This window comes from Stegodyphus dumicola, chromosome X2 (assembly GCF_044657685.1).
Source record: "Stegodyphus dumicola isolate Sdum_Otavi_A_Nest chromosome X2, ASM4465768v1".
Lineage (NCBI taxonomy): Eukaryota > Metazoa > Arthropoda > Arachnida > Araneae > Eresidae > Stegodyphus > Stegodyphus dumicola.
This window is the reverse complement of record NC_140781.1, coordinates 141,681,588-141,705,874: the sequence shown is the minus strand read 5'-3', so window position 1 is coordinate 141,705,874 and position 24,287 is coordinate 141,681,588. Positions and strand designations below refer to the sequence as shown.

The following is a 24,287-nucleotide window of genomic DNA, read 5'->3' as shown; positions in this document are numbered from 1 at the left end:
TTGTTTTTAATTAAAATACATGTTATTTTTAGAACTTGAGTTAGAAGTTCATTTCAACCCTATATTTACGACTGGGATTAGTGTAGCAGTTTCAGCAACTACACCACATTCAGTAGCAGGTTATTCCTGCATTACAAGAACCAAATGTTTTTTGAGACTACTTCATACAAGATGGTGCACAATTTCACATTGTCGGACCAGTAAAGGCTTTGCTCCATGCAAAGTTTCGAAATGATCAGATAAATTTTGAGAAGTTTTTCGAATACTAGGCATTCTCGTTCTCTGGACTTGAATCCATGTAACTTGTGTAAGTGGGGATTCCTGAAAGCTCGCATTTATGGAGGAAGCATACCCAGACATTCTCATGCCTGTGTAGGACTATGTCTGAACTGAAAGCAAGCATAACACATAATGTTGCTGCAAATGACTGAGAAACCCTATGTGCCACTGATGAACATGTTATAACACACTTTGAATGTATGAGTGAAGGTAATGGAATGCATATTGAACAAGTGCTTGCATATTGAGATAAAATAAAATTCTGTATCCAATTTGCATTTTTTGTTCATCATGAGATCCTTTTTCATTTATATTTTTTATTGCAGTTTAAATTTTCCCATGGTCCATATAATGTATATACCAAGTTCCAATGAAATAGGTCTATCAGAATGGACTCTACATGAGTCCAAATAGCATAACTTTAATTATAATGACCTTGCAAAGTGACTGATAAATGGCCAGTCATAAACATTAATTAGATCAAAGAATCAATGAACGAAAATGTAAAATTAGGAAAACAAAAATATATTTTCTAACTGTAAAGAAAAAACTATTACGTAACCATTGGGTATCTGTAAAAAACGCAACCATCAAACTGATACCAAATAATAATAATAACTGCATGGCTACTTGATCATATCAGGAAAGCAAAAATAAATGCATGCAATTAAACTTACTGCAGAATACTCATTAAAAAATCATCGACATTTTAAAATAATACACATTAGTAACTAAATATTGATCAAAAGATTCCACAACTTCTGATATTAAGACCACAGATTTAAGCATAATTAAGACACAGTTTGGTATTTCTCTTTATTCTCATTTGATGATTTACAGTATGTATAATAATTAAATATATATATAAGATACCAAATATGAAGAACAATTTATTAAAAAATTAACTTAATTGGAACAGTCCTTTAAATTCTTTAATTGTTTACATCCCTTCTTCAAAATTCCACATTCCACCATGTTTTATCATGGTTTCCCTGCAGTAACTGCAATGCAAAACATTTTTCCCATTTGCTACTCAGAATTAAAATAATGGCTTTACAAATTTATAAATAGAACCACAACTAACTACACATCCTCAGCAACATGTCGCCAGGCCTCTACTACCTATTCTCCCTTAAATATTATGTAATTGTGTACTTCACTTTGTGCCGAATGTTTAGCACCCCTAGTGTTCTCCTAATTAAGAAGATATGTACTAAGAAATTTGTGTTCCAGAAAACATTATGTTTAACTATTGAGCTGGCTATGCATCTTTCAAAATTCCATCTGGTCATCCACCACACTGGAACTTCCAGTAACCTATACCTATGCAGAAGTTTTCTCGGTTACGACTAAAAAGTGAATTGGTGCATTTCCTAAATCAAGCTCTCTTGATATGAAGTTATCTGTGATAAAATAAATCATCACACCTTCAGATCACCAGGAAATGAATCTCTGAAGCTAACTCCAGTACCTGAAAAATCAACAATCAAAACGAAAAAAAGTGACAACGTTGGCAGAATGTGTTGATTCAGGAATCAAGGATAACTATCTTCTTGTGATTAAACACTGTGGCGTTGGAAAGTATTTCCATCTACAAAATCAGTGCCTTGCTACATTTCTTGTCATCAATAGTATTTATGCTTAAAAAAATCTAAAATAAGTGTAAATATTTAAGGTGAAAAGAAATCTATTCTTCGAAAATTAATCTAGCATAATGAAAATGAATTACTGTATGGGAAAATTCAGAGTTTACTTCAACTATGCAATCTACTGCTTATCAAGGTTATTGTTCTTTCTGTGAATAATTTAACCCTTACAACTATTCCAAGTTATAAATTATGTGTCAGCAATCTGCTTCATTAAAAGAAAGTTCAAATGAATCTCTTCCAAGCTCAAATGAAAAATGTGCTGGATTTTTCTTACGCAATTTATTCAACTACTTTTTATTTCTGAGTTTTGTGCCATTGATTTAAAAAAAGTAAGGTTTTAACTAGTGCAACTAAAAATATATAAAAACTGCTAATCATTATTACTATATTGAAAATCTGAACACATAATTCTGTTTCTTTTTAAAATGGATTAAATGTATAGCAGTTTTATGAAAAATTAAAAATCATAGTGTTAAAAATTCATATTCTGTGAATATGCTTTAAGATTAAAAACTATATATTATTAGAAATTCGAATTTTGCTAATTTGGTTTAATACATTAAAATTTTTTTTTATTTTATTTAAGGTAGGTTATTAATATGATAAATATATTGTTGCATTATTGTTTAAATATCTTTAAATTAGTATTTTGAATTTTTGAATGAAATTATTTAAAAATTTGAATTCTAAGAATATTCTAATTATTTCAAGAATGAAGTGAATATAAACTTTGAAAGCTCCTTCCTTGTAATTGTTTCATATATATTTTTTATTAATGGAGTGAATTTTTTTTAATACAATCGAATGTACTAGTGCAGTTAAAAAAGGACAATTTCCTTTAAACGAGAAACAGAGGGTTTTTAGAAGTAACTACCTAGCATCTCTTGGCCACTGATGCAAAACATCAGTTTGTTCAAGTGGATTTGCCCATGAGATGGATATGTTGGTATTTAGAGAAAGCTGTGGGGGATCTTCCAGTTTTACACAAAAATAAGCAAATTAGAAATATAATAATAATAAACAGCATATCTTAAGTAAAACTACTTTCAAATAATGTTAAATGGAATGAAAATTAGTTATAAAATCTGGAAATTTGTTGTGATCATGTACAATAATTATTGGATTTATTCAAAATTTTTATATTTATAATACTGTGTGAAAAATTTTAAAAAGCTTTATGTAAACAATTATGAAGATTTTAAATTTAATAATGACAATTTTACTTCCAAATTTATTTTTTTCCAGACTCTTATGTTTACTAAAGTAATGTTTACTTAATTTCTAAGCCTTAACTTTATACAAATTATTCATCTTAATTTGAATTTTAATTTTTGTATATTCATTTTTATTACAAGTACACACTATAAGGAATTTTACACCCATAAAAAGTAAACACAAAACTTTGATTTTTCGAATAAAATGTTAAAATCCTGTTACCTTGTATAAGGAGTGAAGGTTTTTATGTGAATTGTATTTGAGCATCCCATAGCCATCAACAAAGTTATGCTGATTCACTTGTAAAGGACCAGCCCATTTAATCAAAATTCACTATTACATTATATATTTTTATTTCAGTATATTAATTATTACATTACTCTACAAACGTTTTATGAAAGATTATTCACAAGACTCCAAGAATTTCTTATATGATCCACTTCAAGAACTTTACAAATTTATATTTTAGAGATTTTCTAATTGAACTCTAAATTTAATTTACAGAATGATATTTTGTAATAGTATTATTAAATTACTTCTTGAAGACATTTATTTGTTTTCTCGTTTGAAACTGTAAATATTCTGCATAATTTCCCTTCCTTTGCTAACACACTAAAGGCTTTCTTCTCAAAAAGCTTTACTCTAGCCAAGCCTCATTGCAGTGAGAAATATGTAAGATACCAATATACAAAGACAGGTTTTTTATAAAATTAAACTTATTTTGAATGGTCCTTAAAATTCTTAAATTTAATTGCATACATCATCTCTTTAATTGCCCCATGTTACCAGTAATCACAATGTCTTTTGCCCAATCACTGCTCAGGATTAAAACAGATTTTACAAGCTTGTAAGTAGTATTGCAGCAAATTGTACATCCTCTTTCACCACTTCGCCTTGCTGCTGGAAACATGTTACTTAGCCTCTGCTATGTGTTTTTCCTTATTTAAGATGTTATTGCGTATTTAAATTTATAGTGCATGTTCAGCAACCATAGTGTTCTACCAGTTGTGGAGATATGTCCTAAAAAATTTGTTTTCCAGAAATAAATTATGTTTAACTACCATGCTGGTCATGCTTCTCATAAAATTCCATCCAGTCATCCACTACATTGCAGTTTCCAGTAATCTACGCAGCAGTTTTTTCGGCCATGACAAAAAAGTTAATTGGTGCATTTCCTAATCAAGCTTTCTTTAATATTAAGGTATTTACAATGCAATAAGTCATCACACATACACACATATTGTTGTACGTGTAGGGGTTTGTGATAGATTGAATGCCCAAGTCTGATACAAGGGTTAATAAAGTTTATTCTTATCAAAAGAAATATAACAGAATGCTAGAATTTTTCTCAGAGATATTCATACACGTGTTCACAATATCACACAATATAATCAGTAGTTATTCTTCAAACTACTAAAAACGTTAAAATACAACACAATGCAAAGAGAAAACTAATCCGATCTCACGCTGAACTCGCCATAATAACAACAGCAGCTAACTAAACAACTCAGCTGAGATGTCTCTCTCAGCCTTTAAACAGTTTTCAACTGGCCACGTCAGAGAGTTCTAGCATTTTCTGCTTCTCAAGATTTCAAAAAACCAACAAGACGATGGAATTATGGTTACAACTAACATAGTGGTCAATTACCTTTAATCAATCTCAATACCCAGCTATCCATTTATTAAATGTTTAATGCATGTGCTCCTGTATTTTTACTTTTCCAGCTTTCTTTTAAAATTTGCCTTGCACTGCATTGTATGGAGGAATACAACAATTTTAATTCTATTAAAAATATCTAACTAAACACAAAATTTGCAACACTACATATACAGTACGAAGTTCGAAATCTTGACTTGTCGGCACTTCGGCAATTCCGGATTTTTTCGGATATTAGATCGTCAGCTTAAATCTAGTAAGATGGCTTATAGAAATTATAAAATTAAAAATATGAAATCGTGATTTATGAAATATTGAAGTATTTATGATGTAAAGGGTATCAAAATTTATCCCCCCAAAAAGCTTAATATTTATTTGTTTCCCTTATTAAGCATTTCTTTCAATGTAAGTTGTTTAAGTTGCTTCGTTTTTTTGTATAAATACTTTCTCTTTAATTCTGTAGACAGACATAATCTCTTGTTTAGCTACACTGTTGTAACTGCTGTTTCAAGAATTCCGACTAACACCTTGTCAATCGAAATTTTCTTGTTTTCAGTAACTACTCTGTGACTTTCTTCACTATCCGGTAGCGGTATTTTCTGGATTTAGAACCATACTACAGATTTCGCCATTCATTAATTGATTGAAGATTGAGAAGCATTGCCATTACAATGAAAAACTCTTTTATATCATCTTCATTTATTACCGATTCTCCACATTTCTTTACAAATTCCATTAATTGGAAAATTTCACCTTTGTTTTGCGATATCCGAAAACCTTTAAAATTAGCATCTATCATCATCAAAATTTAGTTAGCCTTCACTATACATATTTGGCTGTGCATCATGAGCTTGGCAACTAGCGATAAGTTGTTCCGTTAAATTTTATCTTGCTTTTATTGTGCACCGAGACAATTAAGCGTGAATTGTATTAGTTTAGTTATTTATTATACTTATATCTGTTTCTTGCACATGCTTAAGGCCTTATGGAGGGCCAGTATCTTACCGCGTCTATGGGTCTTAAATTCTGCAGGCTTACGAGCCCTGGTGCTGGTTCTTGGGTTTACGTGAATAACAAAGCAGTTATTCTTAATTCAAATAGCCGCAAATGTAATCTTTGCATCTATGAGTATCGTCAACAAAATCTATTTTTAGCATATAGAAAAGAAATTTTTGGTAAATTTTTCCTCGTCAACATTATTTAGCGCATTTAACTTAAATCTGTAATCATCGCCAAGCGTAATGTCAACATAAAGGGTTACCATACTCCTTTATTATTCATTTACTAACATGAAAAAATTATTTAATCATTGCTACATGAGTCATTACTCAAGTTGTCATGTTTTGATAAACATGCGGTGATGAAAGGAAAGTACAATAAATAATGATTCGCCAGGTTGGTTTCAGATGAATGATGTGTCTATGTGGAATGTTTCGGTTTGAGATATGCAGCAACGGAGCCAAATTATTGATTGTACAGTTTTATGCTAAAATGACTGTTTCTTCAATAACAATGTATTTTATTTAGTGTCCAAGTGAAATTAAGAATCGGGACTCTCCATATGTTTTATTATGCATGAAGGGGGGAATCAAATGCACATGCGTAAATCCTACCAGAAAAACGTTGTTGGTGGTTTTGAGGTCCGGATTTTAGATCATTCGAGATGATGGACGTCCGCATTTCGGACTTTGTAATATATCAGGTAATTCAAAACTAGAGGAACAAACTTCTAGCGGGGTAGGATAAACCTAGATGACTCGGAATCCCATAGCAATGCTGAATCGCAAATGCAATCCTAATGAAATAAGGGGATATTGGAGACTGTGACAGGAAAACCATTAACAGCCCGCTGCAGAGATGTTAGGATAGAAAATATGAATATATTTTTATTGGAGATTGACATTTAAAGACGAAAAAGGCTTGACCTTCCCAATAAAGAAGTTGCCCAAAGTTTCTGGATACGTACCTGGTTCTTACCATTTAAAATTTTGCATGTCTGAGGGCACTGTTCGTCAGAACTATAGTTAGCATGCACAGTTGGTCATTTCAAGTTCTGACTGCAGCATTAAACAATTTACAAATAAGGACATGAAGATTGGTCGACACAAAAGTTCACTGGAATAAAGAGTTCCTGTACAGTTGTATGCTGAAAGTTATTCAGACATTCAACTGAATTACTGAATGTTTGCGAATTTGCATCTTACTCTGCGTAAATGCAGGACATTCTGCAAAAGCAAGCATAATACAGGGCAGTTGCAAATGACGCATATGCTTCCCTTAGGAGACAAGATATGTTGAGAAAAGCTCCTGGTACAGGCATACAAATCATCCTTTGATTTTGCCAGCAGGTATGGTGCACGTTATACAGGGAGTATTTATTTATATCATTTACAGTGGATCCAGGCATTGCAGCCTGAAGTTTATCCTCAATGTGAGGAATTCATGCACTGGTGTAGCAGCAAATGCAACCAGATCCTGGCATTCCATTCTGCATTCCTTTCCAAGGATGAAGCCATTTTCTGTCAATCAACATAAGTTCATGTCTGGAACCATGACAACCCACAAATATGCATATACATGCTGTCCAACAAGTTTTTCATGAATCTATGGATGGTATTAGTGATTACCTATTTGGGCCATATGTCATCAACCACACACTGGGTGGTTGATAATTGCATTTTTCAGGTACAGCCACAATAATTCGCCTATGTTCCTACACCTGTTCAGCATACAGTGTGGTACCAGCAAGATGGAGCTCCTAATCATTTTGAGCGTGCCATACAAGATTACTTGAACATTTGTACAGCAATGGATTGGACATGAAGAACCCAACTCATGGCCATCATGATGACTCAGTTTATCTACCCTGAATTTCTTCTTGTGAGAGAACATGAAAGTTATGTCTATGAGACAACAGTTGACTATTACACCGACCAAGTCACAAGAATCTCCATAGCAGCTACAAACAACTGTGACATGCCGCATATTTTTTAAAGGGTTTCAGAATCCATGTGTCACTGTTTTGAGATTGCATAATGGTCAATGGTCAAAACTTAGAATCCCTAATGTTCTACAATTTGAGCACTTGTTGTGAAACTGAAAGTGTACACATATTATAAATTATGGCTAAATAGTGTTTTCTCTTCCATTATTAGCTTGTCATTCTTGCATCGTTGTTTATTTACCATCTGATCAGAACAAGTACAGATAATTTTTTTTTTTTTGAATTCATCATGATCGCCAACTGACATTTAAAGACTATCGAAGTAAATTCTGACCTTCCTGATGATGAAGGCCCCCGACATTTCATAACATGGCATAAGGCATGGAATCTGAAACATCTTAAAATGCACTGCACATTTTTAAATGACATATCTTCGTGGCTACCATGAGCATTTGATGGATGCCCAGTTTAATTCAAAATGTCCGAAATTCCATGCACTGCTCACATTACGAACACTTTGGGCAACTTCATTATCAGAGAAGTCATAACTTCTTTTAAGCATGGTCTACAGTTATTTGTCTTAAATGCCTCAAAGCAATAGACTTGACACATATAGTAAAAGAGAGTATTTTTTTAATTTACAATTTTTGCAAGGAAAACTGACACCAGTGAATGGGATATCACAAGTATGACCACCAGTAGCTCAAGTAAGAAACTACTTCCTGACAAAAATGTTTTGCATTTTTGAATTCAGGGTAGAATATATATTAATGTTCAGCAATAAAAAGGAGTCTTTTGGAATAGAAATTAAAACAAATTGCAAATTCCTGTTATTCTAAACATACTCAAAAATAATATTATGACTTTTTTTTTAAATCTTCACCATGAGTTTTTCTAATAAAAAAGTGTTATCTAAAACTGCTCAGCCCCAAACATTTATAAAAATAAGGCTCTTCAAGACAGCAAATTATTTATTTGGTTTGCAGTATACATGTAAAAGGAAAAAAAAGTCTTGGCATGATAACTTACTTCATGCATGACTTGTGAGCTTTACCAACTGGTTTTATCAGATTGCTTGCATTACTAAAAGAACACTCACTGACATGGAATTTTAGCTTAAAATAGGGTTCTTTTAAATGGGTATTTTGATATATCAAACTGCAGAATAAGGGGAAAGAGTTTAATTATTATGTTAGCATAATTATACAGTTTAAATACTAATTAAATCACACAGGCAATTACTGCAATATACATTCATATTGGAGTGAAAAGTTCTACTTCAAAAATTCTCCTCTGCATATACTAAGATTGCTCTTCATTTCAAGAACTGAGAAGCGATATACTTCCTATTTCTCATTCTCATCTCAATTTTCCCACATAGTATGTACCTACAAAATTTTCACTTCCTAGGCTTATTTCTTAGTTAAAGTGGATCCAGTCTGATACTTTGAAGCTCTATGTGTACGTGACTGAATGCCAATATAAGTTCTAATGTGGAAGAAACAAGACAGAATAAAAAAAGACTCAGAACTTACGAAAATAAAAGATAAAATATGAAGGGGGAAAAGGGCAATAGAGCCAACTAATGATCATCGTGACTTTGCTGACTGCAGAAACTGCAGCTTCCTTTAACTGAAAGTGACAAAGAACATAACCAATACAACAATCAATCCTTGCAAAATAAAGTTCAATTTATGTATAAACCAGTATGCACAATAAATGAAAATTTCTGATTGAAAAAATCTTGAGTATATATGAAAATAACTGCAGTAGAAAGAAAAATGAGCTTCACAGGAAGCCTAGTCAGAAAGAGCAACAATGCATGATTAAATCTTCCTGTTTGTCTTCCGTGGGATCGTTACTGTTCCAACCTGATTAAGGAAAGCATAAAAGTTCAAAGAAAGGTTATTGCATTATCCTTTTGCCTCAAAGATGGAATTCTAAAATTTTTCAGTGACTTCATTGTATAGAACAGACATGACTTTTGTGGAGTTCACATTTAAGTTTCTAACCAGTTATTTTATGTTAATTTTCTGTCCTTCACTCTAATTTCTATTTTCCCGCAGAATGTAGATTTCTAGCTTGCATAATATTTAAATGATGTAGAAAGACGAGACTATTTTAAAAAAGGATTTAGAGGGTAGAATTAGAGGATAATCTACATGCTTGAAGGCGACATTACTAATTTGATTCTCTTGCGAATAGTATTCTGTGCATTGAGTTATTCTTGCCATTAGTCTTGTTACACCAACCTCAGGTCAGAGCTAACTCCTGCACGCTATTCCAATTGTAAAGCCATTAGGCTAATTATTAGTTTTGCTTCACCCCATTATCTCTAATTTAAACTATAACTGTTGGCTTCATTTGAATTAATAAAAGGGTTTTTACACCCTTTCCATGTCTCTGTGGTACTTACACGGCATAGTGAAATGTCACATATAGTCTTTTAGAGTTGTGGTCTAGCATTCTTATGAAAGCAAATTTTTTCTCCAATTTGCTGAGGCAATTGTTATGGTGAGGTGTTGGTTAGGGAATATTAATTCACCTTTCAATTCAACTTAATTTGAATCCAGTTTAAAACAATTTTTTTTATTTATATTTTTTTTAAGATGCAGCAAACAGTGGGTAAGCACAGCAGTATACTAACACGATACCTAAAACTGGCATTAAAAGCAACAAAAACTTTAAATTGGGTCAACTGACATGATCTCCAATCATCTGGAAAATACTACCCCTAAACTCATTTCTGATTGGCTACTGCTTTCTGTCTCACTGTGTGAATGCAGAGGTATGAATCAGCCTTAATTAAAGTGATTTCAATTTAGTTCTGCATCTGCTATACTGCCCACTCATATGCCTGAAACAAACAGATAATAATATACCTCAAACAATATCCATGGACCATAGCTAATAGCGCTGTAATTTCATGAAAATTCCAAAGGAAAGAGAGAAAACTAATATACTCTTTCTCAGAATTGCTGCAATAAATGTTCAAGCACATTTTTTTTTAAATTAAAATTTCTAAAATGTAAGAGGGTTCTCATATACATGACTGTCTTATTTTTGAAAAATTATTTGTAAATCATTTACCATTTTTTTTTTTACAATGTTCATATTCTTTCCACTGATTACACGGGAGATTTTCTTTTGGTTAACAGTGAGATTTAGGACTTAATTAGATCTACTGTTTTTAATATCATTACCTTTAATAGATTAACTATATATTCACTGACGACTGATATCTATTATCTAAGAAGTAAAGACTGCACAAACCAAAAATATTCTTGACAGTTTAATTAAAAACAATAAATTCTCAGAAAAACTACTTAAGGTAAATTCTGTTGTCATGCAATATCTTACAGTTTACTTCTATTTGCTGAGCATCTCAACTGCTTCAGCTTCAAAGACATGTCAATGACAAACACACGTATGAAAGAACTGGCAATCTAGGCTATTGTGACTTTGCATGCAGATGTACCCAAATATCTCATATTAAGAAGCCATCTCTTGATAAATACCCCTGACCATAAACAACACAAAAAATGATTGACTGACAAAGGTGGATCAAATAGTGAAATTAACTGTGATCTAAATATGCCATCTTAAGAAGCCATCCTCAGACAATACAAATCCATGACACAAAACGTCATAAAATTTTTAACACATTTATAAAACTGGAGAGAATAATGAGCATATCATGATACTAAAAGAAAGCTGAAGGGCTCATTTACTCCCAAATCTTTCATATATATATACTGTTTAACTCTGCTACTTTGCATGTCTGTCTGTGGCAAACCTTGGTAGACTGAGTTACACAGAACTTCATTGTTATCACGTAGCTCGTACATATATATTACAAATTGCTTGCAATTTGTTTTTGCAATGCGTATATATTTAACTCTTCAAGTATATTATAATAAAGTGCCACTGAATTAATTACAGACAATGCTATCCAAATATCATGGAAATGATGCCTCACTTTCGTGCATGTAGTTCATTGTCATAAAAAGTAAAAAACTACACATGTAACCATTTCTAAGCAAACATTAAAAGTAATACGACAGGCAAACTGATTTAAATGCTAGTGAATGATCAAGAATAACAGGCATTTGAACCATACATCATAAACGTTCAGAATTAGTTTGAAAACTAGTGTTTTCTCATTCCACGCAAGGATACATGGACAGAAGAGAAAGAAACAGTAATCACGTCAGCTGCAAGGAACAAGTAGATTTCAATGATTGCAATCTTCAAAGACATATCCCACACAGTCAATGACACCAATCCTTAGCTCTGGGGACCACAAGTTTACCTTTCCTAGATGGCTATAGCTTAAACTCTATTCCCCTAATGTGATTAAACTAATGATTTTTATGCCTTATGACTATAATAACTTTGTTAGCTATACCATCAATTGAGTACTCCCTAAATAGTAGAACAGCCTAATTAATAGCACACACATAAACACACTTTTACATGTAAAATCTTCAAAAATATGCTAAATAAGTATTTTTGATAAGGTAATAATAAATTAAAAAATAAATGCTGTTCACTTATAACACAAACAAAAATTTGATTTTTGCTTCTCAATTTCTTGATAAATTTAATAAATAGACACAGGAGTGGGAAAAATCTACACTAGTAAATTACTTCTTGAAAATCTGAATAAACTCTTCCAGTAAAAATATAAAACATTTTGTTCTTAAATCTTAGGAACATAATAAAAACTTTATTACAGGAAATTTTAAGATACGCTTCTGTTATCGAGACCAATTTCAGAAATTATGTATGTATGCATACATGCATATGTATGTGTGTGTATGCACATGTATAAATGTACATACTTACATGCATGCATACATGAACATATCTTACATGCACACATACTTACATTTCTAAATTTGGTCTCGATAATAGAAGAGTACCAATTTTAATCAATAAGGGCAAAATAAAAAGTCATGTTTAATTTTTATAAAATGCTTTCACCTACACTATTAACAATTGTTTTCATAAAATTCTTTACCTCATTTCAAAAACTAAAGTAATTAGAAATAGAAGATTAGAATCAATGTTTATGGAAATAATGTCCATGGCCACTTTTTCCAAATATTTTAATAGCTGGCAAGAAACTAAGCAAATAGAAATTTTGAGACAGATCAATAAAAAAAGAAAAAAATTAGAAATAATAGTACAACAAAGTTCCAGTGGCATATTGCTGTCAGCTTGGAAGCATAAAATGAAATAACAGTGGTGAGTACATGGAAATTCTTCATTCTTCAACTCAAATATCCAGTACATACTTCAACTCAAGCAAGCAGCATATTAGAATGCTGCACATAACAACTGAAATGTTTCAGCAAATTTGCATCCATTTAAACTAAATACATGAATGGATGACCAACATACTGTAAGCATTTATTATTTTATATATGGATCACAGAAAAGGGGGAGGGAGGAAATTGTTTTTTTCCTCCCTCCCCCTTTTGCAGAGAATGCAAGGAGAGGAAAATCAGCACAATAAAATTGCCCGTTTCACATAAAAAATGCACCAAACACAAACCATCCTCAGCCATCCAAAATATATTTTAAAATACAGAACAGAAAATGAAGATGATGTCTGCTTAAACCACCATCAGATGAAAAAAGGGAAACAACGAATTGTTGTGATACTTGACTTCAGAAAAGGGAAATTTTATACTGATAATTGTTTCAAGTCATATCAGAACCTCATTGATTTTAAAATTTGTTGTTGTTACAATAAATTAAAATATTGTTCAGGAAAAATAATTTTCCCCAAAAAATTTCCATTAAATTAGTGAATAAAAGTTTATAATGAGGCTAGCTGATTAGATTTTGATAATTTTTTCCTTGCCCAGTATTTTTTACTGCAGATTCGAAGCATATTTCTCATTCATTATTACTCGTAGTTTTCAATTTACGAGGATCTATTCATTTTTCAAACTGTACCAATTTATTTTATAGACCTTAAATCCGCTTCAGAGTTTTTAATTATGACTTTTGTTTCAAATATAGATTTTTGCTTCATTTTTCATTTTATTCGAGTTATTTAAATTTATTTAAAAATGTTAAAATATAAGTTGCTTCACTTCAATATTATTTCCCTGATGTTCTGTTTTTAAGAGTGTACCCCCCTTGTAAAGTTACCAAGTGTTTGGCATAGGCTTACACAATTCTACACTTATATTTGTTACAAAGAAAATATTAATTTACTAAAGAGGAATAAGCCCTTCCCCAAAAAAAGCATAGTATTTTTACAAGAATAATTACTTTCAGATATTTTTTTTTTTTTCATCATACTGTGTAGTTTCATTAACATGCATTTAGATTATCTGCATCCTCACGATAGATCTGCTGCAGAATATGCAACCTACGTTTCAATACTTGAATATTCTACTGATCAAATTGTTTCAACAACTTTCTTTGATTTCTGTATACCAATTTCAGTTTATCATGCAGGGACATATAACATTTAAGTTGTAATCTTTTTTAACTTTTTTTAGCATAAAGTACCCTGGTTTTACTTCCTAAAATATGGAAACCTTACCTTTATAGTTTCCATAATAAAGTACCCCAACTTCAGATTAAAAACTACATTTTTGCAACATTTTGCACATAATTATGAATCATCACAAAACCTAGTAAAGCAAGCAATTTAAAAATAATTCATAAATTAAAGACATGTTTTAATAATATAGTATTTTAAAAATATTTCAATAATATAGGACTACCTTGAAATTTTGTAACAAAGACCCCATTGCTGTAACTAGATCAGTTTTTTTCTTAGTAGCCAATTCTAGTTTCTTTTCCAAAATACTTGGTTTCTCCTTATTTGCTGACATCTTCTTTAATGCCTCATCCTGTTGATGTTTTGTTTCCTTCTCTTCTTTCTTAGGCACTGCAGGCTGCAGAGTTTCTTCTTTCTTAAATACATTTGATGTTGATTCTTCTTCTTTTTTCAGAGCAGTCATGGCAGGATTTTCCTTCAAGTAAAAAGCAAAAGATATTACTGTCACATTTCAAATATCATAACAATATAAATTTAAGTTATAAAAACAGATATACCTTAAAACCACTATTAAAATTTAGGAATCTATTTAACCAGACATTAGACTACAGCAGTAATTAATCACTGTATATTGGATCTTAAGAGGGAGCCATAATTGCATGTGAAAAGTGTATGAAAGTAAAGAAAAAATACCTACAGCAGACCAATACAAATAAAATAATAAATTGCACACAAATGCTGTAAATAACACACACAATTCTGAGCATCTACACAATTTTCAATCACATTCTGAATCATAACCCAAATTTATTAGCTTATAATACACAACGTATTAAATATACCGGGTGGCCATAATTAAACTGACAGTGCTCACAGTGTTCTGTAGCACGATCTATTTGCAAGAATGAAGCCACATTTTGTAGGAAGATTAAACAAGACAGGGGACGAAGGATTCCGCGAAAAAAAAAAAACTAGTTCCAAAAGTCACCGCTAGGGGAATATTTGGCGCTGTGTAATAGAAAATAGAGTGTTAACAAATGCAAATCAATACGGAAATTACCTTTTATTTCGCATTCAAATGAGGTTCAATGTGACTGCCGTTGTTGTGGACCACATATTGCATTCTGTGCACAGTATGCACAACAGCAGAAAGTAACATGTCTGCAGGAATCTCCCGTACAGTCCGTGATATGTTATCCTTCAACGTAGCCAGGTCCTGGACCACTCCTTGATAGACCTTGGACTTAAGGTAACCCCATAGCCAGAAGTCGCATGGGGTAAGATCAGGTGATCGAGGTGGCCATGCAGTTGGAAAGTAGCGGCTAATGACTCTTTCTGTTGTGAATTTCTGTTGTAGCATCTGTTGCACCCATACAGCAACGTGTATCGGGTCTCCATCTTGCATGAAAATGATTTCCCCCAGGCATTCTTTTTGCTGAAGTGCCGGAATGACAAAGCTGTTCAACATGTGGCGATATTTCACTCCGGTAACAGAACAGGTTTCCGGTCCTGTCGGGGTAATGTTCTGATAGAAGAATGAACCTATGATAAATTCTGTTGTGAACCCACACTAAACAGTTACCTTTGCTGAATGTAAGGGAATTGCTGTGACTGTATGTGGTGGTTTGTCATCCCAAATTCAGCAGTTCTGGGTATTCACAGTTCCATTCAGGTAAAAGTAGGCCTTGTCTCCCCATAAGATTTTCCACGGCCAAGCATCATTCACCTCCATTCTGGCAAGAAAGGTGAGAGCAAAAGTCAATCGCTTATCATGGTCGGGGTACAGTAACTCCTGTACACGGCTGATCTTGTACGAATAGAAGTTGATAATCTTTTGTAAGATTTTCCATCGTACTGTAAGGCATATCCATATTCCGAGCTACTCCCCGAGCGCTAGAGGTGGCAGCAATATTGTCTGGTCCTCTATCAACAATCGCCGTGGCAACTGCTTCGATTGTATCCTGTGGTACAGGTTTTCGTCCTCTGCCTGACTTAAACCTTCAGAGAACCTGTTTTCTCAAACGTCGCAGCCATTGCTTTTAGCCCATTAACTGACACAGGACCGTTACCTTTACACATTTTTTTGTGCGTTCTAAAAGCACGAAAAGTGGCTGCCGCGTTGAACTGGTTGAGGTAAAAGAATTTGACCTGTAACGCACGCTCGACTAAAGAAAGAGGCATTGCACATAAACTTTCAATCCGATTGATTCGAAACGTAACACTTTGCCTTTTAAAACCCAAGCAGCTGGCACTGTGCAAATGGATGTAACCTGAAATTTGAATAAAGAACTTCTTCTTCTGCTCAGCGTACGTGATATTGCAGATCATGAGACTTTATCGGTGTTCATGTAGATTTTAAGCTTTTTTAAAAGTGTTGCCATATTGCACTTGAACTAAATCAGAAAACGTGCATAATAAAAGGTAACTTTATTCCGTATTAATTTGCATTTGCTAACACTTTATTTTCTATTACACAGCACCAAATATTCCCCTAGAGGTGACTTTTGGAACTAATTTGTTTTTTCACGGAATCCTTCGCCCCCGTCTTGTTTATCTTCCTACAAAATGTTGCGTCAATTTTGCAAATAGATCATGCTACAGAACACTGTGAGCACTGTCAGTTTAATTATGGCCACCAGGTACATAAACACTCATATTTAATGACTGATAATACTACACTTGTTTAATACACACTTTTTCCATACATCCAAATTTTATTTCATAAACTGCATTTATTAACCCGCGGCAAAGTGCGTGGGGTGTATCATACCCCAACCCTACATAAAAGTGGAATATTCCTAACTTGTGAAACTGAAATTCTGTGCTGTATTCAGTAGCCGAGTTTCTAGTTGTGGTTGACGTTTAGAACCGCTTTTTCTTTGCCTGCGTGTTTCAGAAAAAGATTTATCGGTATTTTGTTGGAACCTGGGATATAACACACCCCATGCGCCTGCCGGCGTAAGTGTTTTTCTGACTGAATACTTAGTTCAGAAATTTATTTCTAGAGTGTAACAGTAAATATTTCTACTCGCAAGTGATTTTAAAGTACTTGACATTAAATTCTTAAAAATTTCTAACTGCATTCTGATAAAAAGAATGACTCCCTATGAATTGGAGATGCAACGCCTGTGACTACAAATATTTGAAAGCGATAAAGATTGCATTTCAGAAACTGAAGATGAAACTAGGAATATTTTCTACACTGTTTTCGTTTCGATAAGATAAAACATTAATTCCTAATGTTCCTAAAAAAAGGAAAAACTGTTCTTATGCTTATATAACAATTATATAACGTTATATAACGATCATACTATAGATGATACTAGACTAGAAGAAAAACACGCTAATGTGACAATCAAAATCATAAAAACAACCTTGTATTTAGCGTAAGTATATTGAAACACTCAATCGATTTCGAGGGCAGCTAAAGGTCCCTCCTCATCAGGAGAAAGAAATACATAGTAAGAAGAAAAATAAAGGGGAAGAAGTCTCAGAAACACGTGGTCCTTATCAGCACTGCACGTGGTTATAACCGGATTTTTTAATCAGAGTTACACTGGCTGCCTACTTTTACTGAGCCAGGCTATCAGATCAAACATGTAACACAAAGGACAAGAAAAATTAGCGAAGTTAAAAATAGGGAGTGAGGGGCAACTGCACCTTCACGCTCAAAATCTGAACTTCGAATAATAATAATAATTATTATTCAGTGGCACAACTTGTGTTTCATTGCCAATCTCATGATACATAAGCAATAATATATAGTGGATGCTGTTAACCTAGGCTAAAATTATACTTTACTGATTCCAAGGAATTTCAGTCAATATAGCAGGTTGCGCTATTCTTTAATTTTCTGATTTGATCCAGCTTGTTATTTTCTGCAGGCTGCTTTTATTATAGCAATTTTATGAAAATTAAAGATTGAATTTTTGCTTATATCAAAAAGAATTTCTAACTCTGGAGCAGCAACAGGCTCCAAAATTAGAAAGCAAAAGCATATTTCGATGTCAATTAAACAAAAAGTCGAATTGCTGCAAAAAATGGATAATGGTATATCCATCACAAAATTAGGCGGGAGCATGGTAAAGTCAACTGTATATGACATAAAAAATTTAAAAAAAGGAACTTTTTGATTTTATTTTGTGGATTCTGACACCCCACTTGCAATAAATAGCAGAAAAATTATTCCATATGATAAAAGAGAAGATCATGGCAAAGTAATGACTGAATGAATCAGACAGCATCACAGCAAGGGAGTGCCATTGACGGGTCCAATGCTAACGGCTCAAGCTAAAATATTTCACTAAGAAATGAACTTAAAAACTGAGTGCACATATTTGACAGGTTGGTTAACCAAATTAAAAAATCTCCATGATATAAGGCAATTAAGAATTTCACTGGAAAAAGTTTCAGCTGATACTGAAGCTGCTGAACTATTTGCAGATGAATTCATTAATAGTGAAAAGTTATCTCTATAACAAATTTATGACGCTGATGAAATTGGTCTTTTCTGGCAATATGCACCACAAAATACCTTGGCAAAAAAAAAAAAAAAAAAAAAAAAAACAGAAAAGGGCCCAACTGGTGTCAAAGATTCCAAAGCAAGACTAACAATTTTAGCATGTACAAATGCTGCAGGAATGCACAAGTGTAAACATTTCATAATCAGAAAAAATACATGACCTCACGCATTAACGTGTGTGTGTGTAATTATGGCAAAGCCTTGAGGGCTATCTGCCTAAGAGGAGGGATGCCTTCGTGGAGGACTTTCTAAGGGAAACTGGTTCGTACACACGTTACACATGGGGGAAACCACGAAAACGCCCATGCAGCCAGCCCGTTCGTGGGATTCGAACCTCGGACCGAACTACCAGTGTTCAGCGACTTTACCGCTCGGCCGCTGGTGGGCTCAAGCATTAACGATTAACAAGGAGTAACGATTTTCCCTGTTATCGTGCAAATAAAACAGCACAAAAGAGACCAGTGTTAATGAATGATTGGTTTAAAAATCATTTCATACCCGAGGCTCATCAGAATTTAAGTGGTTTAATGAGGATGCAAAAATTGTCTTGATTGCAGATAATTGTTTGGCTCATATTTCACTTAAAATTTTTTTGTGAAAGATAAATAAAGATATCTGTATTATTTTTTCCCTCCAAATTGTACATCCATCACTCAGCCTACAGATATCAGAATAGTGCAAATGTAAAGTAGAATTTTTTTTAAATCTTACAAATTAAAAAAAAATTAAAATATTAAAAAGAAAATAAATTTAGGTTTTAAATTTCTTGAATACTTACAAGACTATTCGAGAATTTTTTTTTAACATTTTAGCAGAAAATCTGCTTTGTGGAGCATTGCAAAATCGTGGGATGATGTGCCCTCAGATACTTTTAAAAATGCTTGGTGTAATTTATGCCAGCTACCATATTTCATGGTAAGGATGATGAATATCATAGCGCAAATGTGAAGGATTTCGGATATCAGAAACCAAAGGTGAAATTTTCCAATTTATGATTTTTTTAAAGAAATGTAGAAAAATGGTAATAAATGAAGATGATATAACAGCAGTTTTGGAATGACAATGCCCCAACCATCAAGTAATTAATGGACAGCAAAATCTGTAGTATATTTCCAAATCCAGAAAATACTGCTACTGATAGTAAAGAAAGTGACAGAGAGGTTACTGAAAACGAAAAAATTTCTATTGACAAGTTAGGTGGAATTCTCGACTTAAATTACAGGACAATTACAGGACTTGAACAATGTAGCTTTGTAATTGAGTAAGAAATTATGTCTGCAGATTTAAAGAGAAAAAATTAATACAAAAATGTGACTTAAATAACTTCCATTGAAAGAAATGTTTAATAAAGTAAACAAATAAATATTAAGCTTTTCTTCTGTAAATTTTGTTGCCCTTTAGATCATAAAAGCTTATTATTTCATAAATCAAAATTTCATATTTTTAATTCTATAATTTCTACATGCCATCTAACTAGTTTTAAACTGATGATCTTATATGCGGAAAAATCCCAAATCCGGAAGTCTCTGCGATCTCAAACTTTGTACTGTACAAATAGTGTTAATAAAGCATAATGAACATTTATAAAAAGCTAAAAATCAACTTCACTGCTTTATTTTAATGGAAATGCAAATGAGTGGTTTGTTCAGGTGAATTAAAAAGAATTCATAGCTTCATTCTGTTAAAAAAGTGTTCTTCCCATTTTTATTTTACAGACACGCATAATTTTTATTGAAATAATATTAATACACAAAAATAAAATTTTCTAATTTACATTAAAATACAGTACAAAGTCAGAAATCTGGATGTCCATTATCTGGAACGATCTAAAATCCAGACTACTGGATCATCGGCAATTTTTTAAGTGATCTCTTTTTGCTTTAACGCTTGTGCAACTGATATTTTTTCACAACAAACATGTGACACTAGATTCTTAATTGCACTTAAGCACTGACACTAACCTGGTGAATCATTATTTATTATTTTTTGCTTTCATTACTGCATAACTATCAACATACTGCTGCTTGACAAATAACTCATGCAATGATAAATAAACAATTTTTTAAATTTTTATTTTTTGATATTAGTAACTGAATACCAAACAGCATGGTAATCTTTTATGTTGACTAAACACTTAGCAATGATTACAGACTTCAACTGTGAAGTGTTCATTGTGTTAGCAAGAAATTTCTTTCCATATGCAAAAAGCATATTTTTTGAATGGTATTCATAAACCAAAAGTTTACATTTAGTGCTATTTGAATTGCGAATAAATTATTTCTTATTCAATTATGCCCAGAACTGATGTAAGAGCACCAGAGAGAAGACATACCAAGTGGCAGAATTAAGGGAAGGAAAAATTTTTAGAATTTAGAAAAGCACTGAGCAACAAAATTAAGGATTGCAAAATTCAGGAGCGGTAGAATTTTTTGAATATAGGAACTCTCTCTAATTTTGAACTCAAGAGACTGCATCAAGCCACAAAATGTAATGTGCTCACCATGGATAAGCCTGTACATGTTGGAATTTATTCATTAAGGAAACGGATAAGCCTTAACGCTTTGACGGGTGGTGGGACACCTTTTTTTATCAATTTTTATCTCCCTTGTGAAACCTGCAAAATTCCATTTAAAATACATACAATTATGCCCTTTAGTTCTCCAAATGTATAACAGATGGCAGCACTAGTATTCGTTCACAGAAATAATGTAAAATAAAAATTCTTTGCAGGTCTAATTTTTAAGCTTTTTCTTTTTCCTTCCCCCCCTCCTTAATTTCTTATGCAATTTAAATCGTCTGAACAACTACTTTTGGTGTTAGAATGAATACTTTTATCTGAAAGTTTCCTTTTCTAATAAAAATTATTATTTGAATTCATATATAACACAGTAAAAAATCCGTAATCCGGACTCGTCGGGACTTCGGCGATTTCGAATTATAAATCATCAATTTAAATCTGGTAAGATGGCATGCAGAAATTATACAATTAAAAATATGAAACCGTAATTTATGAAATAAAGAGAAGTTATGATCTAAAGGGTATCAAATTTTACAAAAAAAAAAAAAAAAAAAAAAAAAAACTTAATATTTATTTGTTTACTTTATTAAACATTTATTTCAATGCAAGTTGTTTAAGTTGCTTCGTTTTTTGTGCCAATACTTTCTCTTTAATTCTATAAACAGACATAATTTCTTGTTCAGTTACAAAGTTCCACTGTTTAAGCCCTGTAATTGCTGTGCCGAGAATACCAACTAACTTGTCAATCGAAATTTTTTTCTTTTCACTAACCTCTCTGTCACTTTCTTCATGCCTTTATCCACTTTTTGTTTGATGGATATCGAAACATGCTTTCGCTTTGTAGATCCTTTGGCAGCTCCAGAATTGGAATCTCTTTTTGACATAAACGAAAGTTCAAGCTTAATTTTTATAAAATTGCTCTAACAGTCTGCAAAAAATAATAAGCCGGATCCAATTAGAAGATTAAGGAACAGTGCAATCTGCAACATTAACCGAAATACCTTAGAATCTGAAGATAATTTTAGCCTAGCGTATACCGTCCGTTATACATTAAATGCGCATACGCAAATGCATCATGCACATGCGTAAACGCATTACGTACATGCATAAAGCATACAAAAAAAAGATTGTGGCTTTGAGATCCAGATAATAAATCATTCCGGATAATGGACATCTGGATTACGGACTATGTACTGTAAATAATAATGGTTGAAATTGAAAGGTGGGACAAATACATCCCACCGTACATGTAGGAATTGCTGCTACTAGTTGGCAGCGCCGTTCAAATTTTTTTAAATTCAAGTATAATGTTCATTTTATATATTGATAATGCAAATTTATATTTTTTAATAAATTGCAATAATGTTAAAACTTGAAAAATATTTACTATTTTTTCTGAAAGAAATGAAAATATAACCCTGTAACATGAAATGTTATCGAATACTGAATGGATATGCGAGTGTGATTCACCATAGAAAAATATTCTAAGCAGAGGAAAGAGAGATGAAATGCAAATAAACATGACGGCCTTCTAAATATCTTCCTTTTCAAACCTGTAGCAAAAAAAGTACTGGAGCGAAAATCTTCTCTGTTTCAAATCTATTATAAAATCATTAAAAAGTAGTACAAAGAGCGATTTTTTTTATAAATTAAGTAATTTAAAATGAAAAAAATATTTTTTATTTTGCGAATATGATCAATATTTTCTAGATAATTATTAAAAAACCTTTTTTGTATCTTGCATTTTCATGTGGTTGCTAAAACTAGCACTTTAGATAAGCATATTAGAAGAATTTACGCTCAAGCAAAGATGCTATTTTACTGCTCTAGATGCACGGTGGGGCAAGTGGTATCCTTAAAGGTAACATTAAAGGTTTACCTGGTGTTTTTTTTTTTTTTTTTTTTTTTTGTTTTCTTTTGGTTTGTTTTGAATGAAATAACATTGTATTAGGGGCTAATTATCTATGTGTAAAGCTATTATTCAAAAAAAAAAAAAAAATTCTATGCACTGAACCTCAAAGGGTTAAGCATGTTAGGAAAATAGCCATAATTATAATAAATAACTAAACTAACATAATTCATGCTTAATTTCATCAGCATGCAGTAAAAAAGCAGCAACAAAATTCAGCAGAACTCCTTTATTTCCCAATCTCAGGATGCATCGTGAATAGTTAATAGCAGATGATAGCTAAGCTTTATGATAGCCATGACTTTGAAGATTTATCAGATATCACAAACAAAAAGCAAAACTTTTGAATTAATGGAACTTGTGGATGGTTGGTTTATGCAATTATGGCAAAGCACTTGAGCCTAAGGGAAGGGATGACTTTGTTGAGGACTTTCTATAGAAAACTGGCTTATACACATTACGCATATAGAAAACCTTGAAAACTCCCATGCTGCTAGCCCATTTCCTGGATTCGAACCTCGGACCGAACTACCAGAATTCAACAACTTTACCTCTCGACCACTAAGTGGGCCAGAACCAGTGATGAAATGTGGAGAAGTGGTGTTAAATCAAGAAAATATAGCAGAAGATTTTTATTGTGATGAAAATGCACCATGAAAATATCACTATCGGTAGTGAAAAAAGCGACAGAGAGGTTGTTGAAAAAGAAAAATTTGGATTGAGAATTTAGTGGGAATTCTCAATACAGCAATTACAGGACTTAACAACAGAACTTTGTAACTAAGACACTCTAACAACTCTAACTTTGTAACTCTAACAACAGAACTTTATAACTGAATATGAAATTATCTCTGTCTATAAAATTAAAGACAAAGTAGCACAGAAAACAAAGCAAATTCAACAACTCACATTGAAAATGTTTAATAAAGCAAACATCTAAAATTCAGACTTTTTTTTATTTATTTATTCTTTTAAGGTCATAAATGCTTCATGATTTCATACTTTTAATTTTATAATTTCTACATGTCATGTTACTTGATGTAAATCGATGATCTAATATCTGGAAAA

The 24,287-nt window shown here is 32.4% G+C and overlaps 1 protein-coding gene across 4 annotated transcripts in view; it reads right to left on the bottom strand.

Annotated features, from left to right (window-relative positions):
- Nucleotides 1-24,287, bottom strand: part of LOC118189518 (uncharacterized) — a 317,844-nt gene that overhangs the window by 210,486 nt on the left and 83,071 nt on the right. For all 4 annotated transcript variants that reach the window (XM_085809144.1, XM_035360141.2, XM_035360143.2 and 1 more), the window contains one exon: nucleotides 14,494-14,745. In XM_085809144.1, the coding sequence (XP_085665270.1) occupies nucleotides 14,494-14,745 (252 nt within the window). The remainder of the gene's footprint in view (nucleotides 1-14,493; nucleotides 14,746-24,287) is intronic.